This window comes from Schizosaccharomyces osmophilus, chromosome 3, assembly GCF_027921745.1.
Source record: "Schizosaccharomyces osmophilus chromosome 3, complete sequence".
In the NCBI taxonomy this organism is placed as follows: Eukaryota; Fungi; Ascomycota; class Schizosaccharomycetes; order Schizosaccharomycetales; family Schizosaccharomycetaceae; genus Schizosaccharomyces; species Schizosaccharomyces osmophilus.
The window spans coordinates 880767-893299 of NC_079240.1; the positions used below are offsets into that span (position 1 = coordinate 880767).

The 12533-nt window shown below is 37.8% G+C and overlaps 4 protein-coding genes across 4 annotated transcripts; 3 read left to right on the forward strand and 1 right to left on the reverse strand.

Annotated features, from left to right (window-relative positions):
* Nucleotides 1–435: 435 nt before the first annotated feature.
* Nucleotides 436–3270, forward strand: epe1 (histone demethylase (H3-K36 specific), Jmjc domain Epe1; the record flags this gene model as incomplete). The annotated part of the gene is made up of 1 exon (XM_056183247.1): nucleotides 436–3270. The coding sequence occupies one exon, from the start codon at nucleotides 436–438 to the stop codon at nucleotides 3268–3270; it is 2835 nt and encodes a 944-aa protein (XP_056039337.1).
* A 1851-nt stretch (nucleotides 3271–5121) lies between these two features.
* SOMG_04463 (Schizosaccharomyces specific protein) lies at nucleotides 5122–6663 on the forward strand (the record flags this gene model as incomplete). The annotated part of the gene is made up of 1 exon (XM_056183248.1): nucleotides 5122–6663. The coding sequence occupies one exon, from the start codon at nucleotides 5122–5124 to the stop codon at nucleotides 6661–6663; it is 1542 nt and encodes a 513-aa protein (XP_056038884.1).
* Nucleotides 6664–7139: 476 nt separating this feature from the next.
* On the reverse strand, nucleotides 7140–8208 carry SOMG_04464 (GTPase activating protein; the record flags this gene model as incomplete). Its single annotated transcript, XM_056183249.1, has 3 exons — nucleotides 7140–7409; nucleotides 7468–7875; nucleotides 7918–8208. The coding sequence occupies 3 exons, from the start codon at nucleotides 8206–8208 to the stop codon at nucleotides 7140–7142; spliced, it is 969 nt and encodes a 322-aa protein (XP_056039753.1).
* An 852-nt stretch (nucleotides 8209–9060) lies between these two features.
* tti1 (ASTRA complex subunit, Armadillo-type fold Tti1) lies at nucleotides 9061–12393 on the forward strand (the record flags this gene model as incomplete). Its single annotated transcript, XM_056183250.1, has 1 exon — nucleotides 9061–12393. The coding sequence occupies one exon, from the start codon at nucleotides 9061–9063 to the stop codon at nucleotides 12391–12393; it is 3333 nt and encodes a 1110-aa protein (XP_056039752.1).
* Between the last annotated feature and the right edge of the window lie 140 nt (nucleotides 12394–12533).

Genomic DNA, 12533 nt, shown 5'->3' on the forward strand with positions numbered 1-12533 from the left:
GACTCCTAATTTACGAACAATTCATACTAACCGAAAAAGGGTTCTGCGTTTCATCTTGACTTATTCATTGAATAGTTTTCCTTTTTCTCTTCTTAATCGTAATCAAGTAGTTGGCTCGTTAATTATTTTGTTGGGCTTAATCAACTGAAACGTTATTCGAAACTTGAAAGTAGTATTTTGCAGGAGCTTGCTAATGTTTACTTCTTTCATGTTTTCCATTGTCGCTTAATATTTGTCTGGTTTCTATTTTATGAATCCACGTTGCAAAACAATACAATTATAACCGTCTGTTTCGTCTAGTGCATCCTTCTTACAGGATTGCATTGATAGAAAAGTTTGCACCGACGATTCAACACCCGGATTACTTTCTTTCCTCGGTTATTCATCCTTTCATCCGTTTAGTTGTTGACTCCATCATTGTTTACTCGTTTTGGAATGGATCCTTGGTTTGAGTATGATGATATTCTAAACCAGGAATTTACTCAAGCGGCGAATTTCCCAGCTGTTTCAGAAGTTGAGGAGAGTTTAGCTTCTTTTGAACCTACATTTCAAAAATTCGACGCGTTACCTCCATCCCCTGAAGACCATGCTTCCGCGCTAGTTCATAGTTTGCAAACCCACTCTAGCCATCTTACAGCAAACCCTACATACGTGAATCCATCCCAGATCAATCCTTTTGAATATGCTTCCTTAATAAGCAATTCTGAATGCCACTATCCTATAAGTCCCAATGCTACATTATCGGAAGCTTCCACACCCGAATTATCAAACCCGCAAGCTCGATACCTCAAAAATAAGCGCAAGAAAACTCAGCTTTACACAAAGCTTCATCCCAATCATTATGCACTTCTTTCGAAGTCCTTCGATGAAGATCCTTTTCCTCGCATGTCTTCGCAAGACATAAACCTTGAATATCTTCGTCAAACGGGTTTTAATGATCCTATAATTTTTCCATCGGTTGATACTCAAAATACAAATCAGCTTACCCTTAGTAAAATTGCTATTCTCGTTGGAAATGATTGTCCTCTTCATATAGTCGATGTGGTCACACAAAGGCAAATTTCCAACAAAATGACCATGAAGCAATGGTTGCAATATATGAGACAGAAGCCTTCTGAACGCTCTAGAATATACGATGTTTTAAGCTTTGAAGTATCGACTACAAAACTTGCTCTTTATGTTCGGAAACCCGACATTGTTCGCGACCTTGACCTTGTAAATATTGTTTGGCCACCCAGTGCTTTTGCTTCAGGGGATTGTCCTCATGTAGATACTTATTGTCAAATGTCAGCCGAAAACTCTTATATCGATTTTCATATAGAATTTGGTGGATCGAGCGCTTACTATAATATATTGGATGGTCACAAAATCTTTTATCTGATCCCCCCCAGCCAAAAACACTGGAATGCTTATATATCTTGGCTTACAGCAAGTGAAAGCAAGCGAGAGTCTTTTCTACCAGATATGGTGGATAAATGCTATCATGTGGAAGTTCGAGCAAAAGAAACCATTATCATTCCTTCTGGTTGGATTTATGCAGTTAAAACACCGTGTGATACAATTGCGATCTCTGGCAATTTTCTCACTAGTCTTCATATTCAATCTCAGATTTATATCAACGAACTGGAGGTCAACCTAGGTATTGAGCGAGAATTTCAATTTCCATGCTTTGAAAGTATTATGTGGTATACTGCAGTTCATTTCTACTTTGCTTTTCCTGATAATGGTCCGAGAGATGGCATAGATGACATGCTCTCGATATACGAAACGGGTTCGTTATTAGAGATAGAAAAATTTACATCTCAAGAACTGCAAGGATTTGAAGAATTGCTTAATTATATTTATATACGCGCACAAATACTTCGAGAATGTGACTTCATAGTGGATATTGAGCAAAACAATGTTCAAATACAGGAAAATAATGGATTTGAAGTTGCATGGGCAATGGTTCCTCCTTCATTGGAGGAAGTTTGTGTTGATTTTGTTAAAAAATTCGGAACTTGGTTTACCTATCATCATGGTCGCAGTATTTATATGCCGTTTCTCTACAGGGCTCAAGAAACGAACATTAGAAGGAGAGATAAGAGGAAAACTCCTCAAAAAGTTACTATCACCTGCCATCGACCTACAAAAGGTCAGCTATTTTCAGCAGTTGTTGTTCACACTCGCAAGTCCTTCATCGAAGCTTGCAAGCTAGAAGAAGAAAGAAGTATAAAAAGGGCGAAAACAACTGTCGAAAGGGAAGATATACAAAAAGCAAATAATGATAAACTCGTGGACCGGTTCTTTTATCCAAGAAGTAGCAATACTGATACAAATATCCTGGGCCCTTCTATATTAATTTTCTCAAAAAAAATCAATACTAGTTTTATCAAAAAACTACTTCAAAATAACTCTTTTACAGTTTCCCTTAATCGTCAAGTTGTACGGGTTTTTAGAAGTTTCACTCGGCAAAAGCGAATGCTATCACTACGATCGTTTTTGAATGAATTTCCTAAAATTTCTAATAGTTGTTCGCATAAAAGGTTAAAACAAAAACCAGCCAGTGACACTGGTGATTATGCTTTACTATCGCAGGAACATGCTCTAATACTACACCCACAGATCTTCCTTAAGCGTTCTAGTAATTCATTGTCGCTTACACACTATTTTTCTTTGGAGGATTTTTACAAAGGCCATAGCAAGAAGGTGCATAATGAATCTACTTTGCATCACCAACCTGAAAGAACAGCACTGGTTCTAGATTCTAGTTATCATAATCAAAAAGCATGTGAAAATATGGATTTTTATATGGATAATAAAGAAATCTATGCTAAGAAGAATAATTTTTTGGGCTTCTCAACGTTGGTCTCATCACCATCAAGCAATGAAGATAGCTCGTTCCTGGAAGATTGTTTTGACATAGCAGACGCGATTTCTTCCCCAAGTAAACAAAATATGTCAAAGCGGAAACTTGACGAACAGGATACGTTTCAAGGAAAAAATCAGCTGAAACCAATAAGAACATCAACCAGAATAAAGTCGATGGGCGATTTGCAGATGAAAAACTCCAGCAATTCCCAATCAGCAATTGATTCTCATTTTTACTCAACAAAACCGTTTAAGGAATCAATAAAGGACGAGAAACATGTTACTAAAGTTGAGAATAATAACAAAAGACATTTCGATGGACGGAACAGCAATGTCCAATCCTTAGATGACCAGGATCAAGATCACATTTACGATTTTGCGGATGGACCACCTCCCAAAATCCGTTTGAAGTTGTCGTAAGAGGGTTTCACAGTAAACGATTTGGACTGCATTCTATGGCAGGACATGAAGCACGGAGCATGTTTTATTTATAATGAATGAACGATTTTTGTAATATGAAGTTACGCTATATTCTTAGAAGCTTGGAAAAGTAGCATTCCTTTCTTTGCTCGAAATAGTGTGTCATATTCGGTTTATGATTTTATAATGGTTTGGTTTGGTTTGGTAAGGTATGGGGTTTACTGATATTTCTTTTAAATGATTATTGTATAATTAATGTATGTTCATATACGATCTTTTTTGTATATATAACTTGGGTTTAGTCACTTTTATTTTATTATGAAATAAATCTTGATTTCAACAGATCTAAAGATCAGCAGAACTCCAACAATTGTAGATGAATCCAAGGAAGATCGCTTGAAATCATTTCTTAATTTTCATTTCATTCTGCATATCTTGAAAAAGGGACCAATTCGTCGACGACCTCGTTATGTTACTTTTGTAATGGGACTTGTGGCAGAAATATCACAAGGAAAGGCAATGTAAACCGACTTAACTTGGTAAATATAATCATAGAAATATATGTGAAACAGCGCATTAAAGTCTACTTGCAAATTGTAGTGATGTTTAAGGATTTGATTAAACAATTTAATCTAGTTATCCAACTTTTCCAGCTGAAAACATCGATTACAAAATTTTCAGTTTCCATAATTACCGCTCAGGCCCCTCTGTAGCCTTGACATTATGATTCCTAAATTGCATTGTCGACGGTTTGTTTACTTTGTTTTATATGAAAATTGCTTAGATTTTGTTTTCGAACTCTGCCAATATCATATTATCGAGTATGTATAGGTGACGATTTGATACCTATGAAAAGTATGAGTTGTAAGTCAATAGAAACTTTAGACTAAATAATGAATTGAGGACGCTTCATAAACTGGTAGAAAAAATCAAACTAATAATATGTAGCATTCATAGAGGTTGCACAGCTCGTGCTGTAGCAATCACACATCTATAGCGAGTAAAATCAAATTGCTTACCGTATTTATACAATAACCAAGAAAACATTGTGAAAAGTGACCAAACAACAGGTCTTCTTGTCCGCACACTCCAGCAATTTGACAATAAAAACACAGTGTACTATAACACCGCATGTCTACCGCCATACCTAAGCTTATAATTCTCTCGTTAGTACTATGGTTGGAGACAACATGAGAATCCGGGATGCAATAGGCTCCCCCCTTTTTTCTTTTCTTTTCTTCTTTATTTTTTTTAAAAAATGAGCTTGTTCAACAGTGTCTTCTATTAAATGTTGGTTCACACTAGTAGGTGCTTTTTCGATTTTTATCTGATCTTGGTAGTATATATCTGCTACGCTACCGCTAAGTGAATCATCACATTTCAATTACAAAGGCTGTCCCAAGAAAGCATTGTGTATTATATATTTTATTGTAAAGTAGCTATCATAAGTATGGAATTCTCTTCTTTTCACACGTTTCTCGGTGCTGTTTCATGTCTCTTCAAACTATAATAATAGGGTTTGGTGTTCAGGTAAAGTAGTAGTCTTCCAAAGACACTTTTTTGATTAGAATCAAATGTCAAAATTAATTAAACTAAATTAAAGCAAATGTTAAAATGTCATTTTCAGCTAGCACTAAAGCATTTTTTTTTTTTTTGACGAAACTTTTCATCATTGGTTTGTTTACGATTTAGTGACGCGCTCCATATTGCAAATCAACGTAACGTTATTTAATGAGACAACAGTAATCTGTACACTACTGTACGTAATTCTTCTAACATTTACAACACAGGAACCGGATAGTTCATTGAGTAGAAATTACTGGTTTTGACGCTCTTTTTTTTTTGTAAATTATGAATAGAAATGTTTCTGAAATTAGTAGTGATAATATGCGAAGGAAAGAATCAGAACCGTTAAAACAAGAGACAGGAGGGAATGAAGGCAATTCTCCAACCCAGACGAACGACGACGCTGATGCTATTGAAAAGAAACAAGATGAACCAGTTCAAGAAAATGATCAATTGGGAGAAATTATAGAAATGGATTCACAATATTTTGAAGATACTTCAGCTACTTTGGAACAAGATGAAAAGTCCAGTTCAGAAAGAGAGGTTTCTACTTCATCGAGGCCGGCACATCCAATGAAGCAAAACGGTCTCCATATTGTCACAGGATTTCCAAAGCCAGCTTCCGAAGGGAGATATCAGGGAAGACAAGAAGATTCTTATTTTTCTCGCAATGGAATTAACCCGTCCTTTCATCAACCGACGGTCCCTTCATTCCCGAATGTTCATGGAAGATCTGATGGAATTCCCATTACCGCAAATAGCTCCCTTACCCACTCCTTCAACTATCCCATGATGAATCCATATATGGCTGGTGCTCAATTTGGGCCTCCACCTATGCATATGAAGTCGGGCATGAATCCTCACTCCCATTTCCAAGGCTATCGTCGCCCTCAAGTTGCTAGGACTCAGTATTTTGAAGAAAGCATTCCTATTCAGAATCATTCACGTAATAAAGATGGAAAACATTGGACAGGAAAAAGAGGCCAACGAACTGTTGAAATTCATTTGAATTTTGGGATACCTTCTTCTTCTAGATCCGTTCCTCTTCAGCCGAAGAAGCGCATCACACACGTTGTATATAATTCCCGTCTTCATCAAAAAAACTTGAGGGTCTGCCTCCCTGGATCCGGTTCGGTCACAGTTCCCTCAAAGTCGAAAAACAAGTTTAATATGAACACATTTCCCGTCCCCATGTCTTCTTTCCCCACTCCAGCCCCTTCTATCCCCTACAATCCTAATTTTCCTGCTGTACCGCCTTTCAACTTTTTACCTACGCCTGCTATGCCTCCAAACCCTAGTCAACCGAATTTTTTTCAATACGACTTTCCTCCTCAATTTGACCCTGCCTTGTATCCTCAGGTCCCTCCCCAGGATAGTTACGCAAGTATGAATTGCTCTCCGTTATTCAATCCCTCCATTCCTGCTGCATCAAGTATCCGTTCTGAGGCTCCTTTAGCTAGTGGAGCTTCAAATCCTCCTGCTCTTGGCGTTGGTAATGACCCTTCTGCTTTTTATCAACAAACTACTGCTCCTCTTGGAGCCGCTTATCCCAATGCTACTTTTTCTCCTTCTTCGACTTTTCCCATGATGCCTGCTTATTGGCCTTACCCTGCTGTTTATGATCCCTCTACTCAATCCATGCTCCCTCCCAACATTGCTCCTCCTTTACCAGCTAATGATACGAGCCTAATGTCAAGAATGAATAGTGATAATGTTCATCCATTTTCTCCGTCTAATCCTACATCTACCCCACCATATGGCTATGTTTACTATTACGATCCCAACCAATATTACAATGGTCAGGACAACGGACCAAAGCCTTCGTAAAAAAAAAAAAAAAACAAACTATCAATAAATACGTGAAGAACTTTTTCCGTCATGCTCAAGGGATCCACCCTTTTATGACATTTTGACTGAACGGGTGGGTTGCATTTGATGATCACTTTTTTGCAGACTCAATAATGATTTTGTAGCAGTAGCTTGTGTCAGAGCATGCTTTGGATCCGTAGAGAATTTGCAACCCTATATGACAGAAAAAAAGTATTAGAAAATTGAACGAAATAATTTTAACAGTGAAGAAGTAAATAGTAATATCTATTTCTAAAAATGAAGAGTAAAAAAATAATAAAAAAAAAAAAGAAAAAAAATTCAATGAATCTTGATATACATATCAACTATACATGTTTACGATATAAAATGTATGGTGCGCTTATAGTTTTCACGGTGATTGCTTGTTTAATAGTTCCTTTCATAAGACACCTCTATAACAAAACCGAAAAAGAAATATAAGTTTACTTTACAGCTTAATCTCGCTTTCTTTCGGTTCTTTGTGGGTTGACAACAGAAGAGTACGACGGTAGATCCTCAGAATGATTATCGTTATGCATTAATGGATTTGTAACATCCGGATCCGCCTGATGTTCTGAAGCAGGTTGTTGAGAAGAACCATCAGTTGCGTTTATATTTTCATCAATCATGGATCGTACCTGTTGATAGGACTGACGAGCAGTCGATTGAACGGAAGAAGAAAATGTTTTCATAGCATCAACATAATCTTTTCGAATTTCAGGAGCCTAAAAAAAGTTAGAAAATTATAAAGATATAAATAAATTGTATAAAAGAAAGCCTTACCTTTGAAAAAGTAGACTGTACATAAGTTTTATTGATATCTTGTACCTGTTGTGAAACCGATTTGGAAAACATGCTCCATCCATGATTAAAAGCAGAAAGAGGATTTTTTGAAAGCTCATCCATAAAGGAAGGTCCACTCTCTCCATCACCGGAATATGTAGGAGGCACGGAGTTTGAGCTACCAAATCCAGCGTACCGACCTCCCTGAGAAGGAGGCAAGTCAGCGGAACGCTGGGAATTCATAGATCCCAAGCGTTCAAAGTAGTGTTCGTTATCTTCCTTTCTGGGAATAGGGGCTGTGCTCGACTTGGCTTCTGGCTTTTCGGGACGCTCTCCTTTTACCCATTCACGGCCATCGACATCTGCAAGAAGCTTTTCTCGATAATCTTCAGCAATATCAGTGTTATACTAAAACAATTAGATATTTTGAACCTGTAAACTTCAACTAACCTTATCACGGATACTTGTTGAAGAAGAAAACTCGGGGTCAGTCATGAGAAATGCACGAGCACGTTCGTTTCCTCCTTTTTCTATCATTTGTACTTGTCGTTCATTCCAATTATCCATCGTGACACTACGCACAAAACTCTTCTCTACACCCAAACCACGGTGCTGTCCACTACATTCCAAACATATAAAGATACCAAGGTTACAAGATGCCCATTGAGGGTTTGGAGAATCGCAATCAAAGCATTTCCTATTTTCAGGAAGACGAGCAATTTTTTCTAAAGTTTCTGACATTATTGCAAGTGGAAATTCGTCTAAATCTGTGTAGAGAGAGGAGGTTAACTGGATTTCAGGTCCAATCCAATAGTATTATGTGTTTACAAATATATAATACCTTTTCAACGTATAATAATATCGTGTTAACGAACATAATGTTGAAATGCCCTTTCAGAGAAAGATCAAGTAGTTGAAGGAAAGGAAATTTGGAATTGAACGAGAAGAAGTAAAATCGTAGTATTAAAACATCATTTCTTGGTTCTCTATTGTTGCAGCAAGCACATTGTTTATTTTGATTCAAACAACAAGCTTCTTTCGTAGATAAATAACTGGGTGCCTTAATGGTAAGTGCTGTATGTCTTTTTGTTGGGTTTATATATATATATATGTTTCCTGTAAAAGCCTTTTATTTACAACTTGAGGATTGCAGAATTGAGGTATAGCTCAAGAAGCCTCCATGAAGATATAGGACAAAAATGAGAATTGTTTATTAGGTTTCGCATGTGATTAGAATAAATTCCTAGTGTCTATGAATAAATTCTTCTGACTTCGATCTTCAATAAACTAGTAAAAAGATTTCATCGAAAATTATGCGACAAACTGGAAGCGAATTCACCATTGGTAATGAATTAGAAGTTTAAAACTGCTTTCTTTTTATGTACATTTGCATTTAAGCTATGGCAAAATTATCTTGTTGTAAACCACGACCTATGAAAAAAGCATACTGACAACAGTTCACCATTAGGTCAAGGCTTCAAGGAAATAACAAGGAAAACGAATAGTGATCATTCTAGTTGGTAATTTTCTGCTTTTGTAAGACTGAAAAAAATTCAAGAGGTTGGTTTCTGCTAATTTCCCCATTGTTTCTACATGTCTCAGGCTCAGACTATTTTTAGCAGAATTCGCGGTCCGTTCTGCAAATTAAGTCAATATAGTCTTCCATTGTCTTCTTCTGCTTCAGCAATTGAGACAGAAAACCTGAAAGTCGCGCTTAAAGAAGCAAAGGATGCTTTAGCACAGATTTTAAATGACCCAAACCAAAAGTTATCCCCTAATTTATGTGATTATTTATTTTTTCCTGTAGCTCCGGTTCTTAAATCTTGGAGCCGTGTTCCTAGCACCGGTCTTGAGCACGCTTTAGAGTGCATTCTATTGATATACAATCATGGGTGGAAACACATTCATAATGAAATTCTCACCCTTCAACTCATTTTGCTGATTATGAATATTGCAGATGGCTGGAAATCTCCGTCTGACCATTCACGTCAAGATGCTTATGTACAAGAAACTGCCCTGGAGGTACTAAAGGATTTAATAGTCGACTTTCGTCCTAGGATGGAGGATCAAAGACAATATCTACTATTTGCTAGATGTTTTTCTTATACTTTGGATTTGTTTTCTAAGAGCAATAGTTCTGTGAGATTACAAAAAGCAACTCTCGAGTGCATGGACGCTTTACTACATCTGCCAGTTTCTCTTGAAGTATTAACTACCTTTCTCCCTGGAATTGTCTCTGGTTTGACAAAAGGACTCAGTCCAAAAGGTCCGTGTCGCTATTTTCAATGTGTTTCCAGGGCTTTGCAGGTTTTGGATTATACCCTAGTTACAATTGTTGGGGATAGTGTCACAAAAGATCTGCCGGAAGTCAAAGAGTCTCTTGATTCCTCTAGTTTCATAGGAGTCACGAAAAGAACTGCGGCTTGGAAACGAGCCAGCTGTCAACAAATTAGCACTGCTGTTAAAACGATTTTGCATCATCGTTCATCCCAAAACTTGCATTTACAGACATCCCTCTTCCATTTTTGCTTTTCGCTATTTACAAATTGTCTAGACTCACTAAAGGATTGTCGCATCCATTTGCTGGAAACCATGCTTCTGTTGGTAAACAAAAAAGAAAATCCACAACTTGCTAGTACTGGCATAAAAATGGTATCAGATTATATTTCTTCTCAAAATAATACATTAGTAATGGAAAACGTTCTTTCCTATTGCTTGCAATCATGGTCATCTACCTGGTCTGGTGTATCGAATCTTGCTTCAGAGGATGTGAAGTTGGAAAAACTAAAGCAATTACGATGCCTTTTAACATTATCTGAGCAGATTCCCAGTGTCTTACAATCGACCGAGTCACTTTTGGGAGATATTCTGAGTCAGCTTAGCCCAAATGCTTCAGGTATTGAAACAAACTATCGAAAGGTACTTACATCGACTTCTTCGGGAAAGAATGTAATCGACGGATATTTTTTCGGGGGCAATGAAATGGAACAAGTTATCAAATACATTGTGCTTCAATTTGCCGACTCTCCTCAAGCCAAATATCTTTTGCAATCATTGTTTTTGAAATCTACTTCAGTTGTGAATCAGCCCTCCCTAACGGCGTTGTGGGCTGGTTTGCACATTATAAAGCATACTAAATTTGGGAACGTGAAGGGATTATTTTTGGAGTCTTATGAGCAAAAATCACTAGAAATTATACAGGATATCTCACAGTTGAATAGTTTTCACGGAAGAAATTTGAAGGAAGAAAAACAAAAGAAATATTTTGGTATACTCTGTACTCGAGCTTGTATTGCAATGGATTGTATTAGTTGGATAGCCGCGGAACAAGGAAAAAGTTTCCGCCCAAAGCTTATGAGCGTATTTTATCCTATTTTAGAACATTTGGCGTTTGCTTCTCCTTTTGTGTCTACTTTTGCTGAAGCTTGCATAGAATCCATGGTTCATAACTGCGAATATGCGTCAGCTGCGGAAATGCTACGGGAGAACATTGATTACGTTATAAACTCTGTGGCATTAAAGCTGAATACATTGGAAATTACACCTCAGCTTCCTTTGGTGATGGCTTATGTTATAAAAAATGATGACGGTAGCGGCGTACAATATATCGGGGACGTTATTGAGTCTATCTTTACGATTTTGGACAATTATCACGGGTACACAAGACTTACAGAAGGGCTTTTGGGAATCCTGTATGAAATTATGAAACAACAAAGTGTACAGTCTCGTGAAAAGAAACGATACTTGAAGGGTGAAGCGTCGAATGAAATTACGGAGAAAGAGGACCAAGGATTAATATCGAAGGATATTCAAAAATTTTTGGAAGCTTGCCAACAAAACCCAAATTACCCCTCTCCGCCGACGGAGGAAGTAATGGGTGCAGAAATAAAATCGACGGAAGACGGACAGGAAGGTTTCAAAATGCATTTGGAAAGAGAAGCAGAGAAACAAAGTCTGGAAAAGGGCGAAAACGAAGAACTCATGGAGCAGACTAAAGGTGAGGATGATGAAAAGAAGGGTAGTACCGGAATGGTCAAAATGGTCCAACAAATAGCAGAAAAAGCCCAACTTTTTTTGAGCCATCAGCAAATAACGATTCGAGTTCAGATGATACGGCTTTTGGGTTACGCATGTCAAGTACTTGTTGAAGACCCGGATACGTTTTACCCGACTATTCACACATGCTGGCCATTGCTCATTACGCAACTCACTACAGGTGAACCAGTGTTGACAGAATTGGCATTAGGAAGCATTGCACAAATGTGTACATTGGCACATGAGTTTATGGGATCGCGCATTAGAAAGGACTTGATTCCGAGATTGAAGACGCTGGTGAAAGAGAATGTGTTGTGGGAACAGGCGTCTCCTTTCTCGACAGAGCATCATTTGCAAAGATCCATAGCGTACGTGGGACTTGCATGCATGGAAAGCCGGCAGAGTTTGTCGGTGTATCTGGACTTTTTGGATCTTGTTGCGCCAATCTTGCGTTGTTTAGAAAAGATGGCACAGACCAATCGCGAAGATAAAGAATTCGTGGAATCAGTATGGAATGCGTTTTCAAGACAAAATGCCGATGCAGTGTATTATGAGCGAGAAGTGGTGAAACACAAACAAGAGCTGTTGGAACCGGGAAGTTTGAAAATGGGCATACAAGACAAGCCAAAGCGACGACCACTGATGTACAGTGGATCTGGGCAAGATACACTGGAGCCAAATGAGAAAGCATCTAAACCAAGTCTTTTGGAGGAACTGCGTACACAAACTACGGCAACGACTGGGCATGAAAACCAGCAAGGGGAAGAAGAAGCTGGGGAAAACACAGGCAAGGAAGATTCGTTACCCTCACTTGACCATTTGCTAGATGGTCAGCTGACGGAAGGTCCTCAATCCAAGAAAACCAAGAAACCATTGATTTCAATGTTGTAACGAGATGCTCTGCAAAAATAAAAGCTACTTGTCTTCCAAGTTTACAAAGCGACAAGGGAGATGGAATCCGGTTTTCACCATTTTCCTTTTATTATTCTTACTACATTCTTGAGAATCTATGTAAACTTGGTTGGAACGAA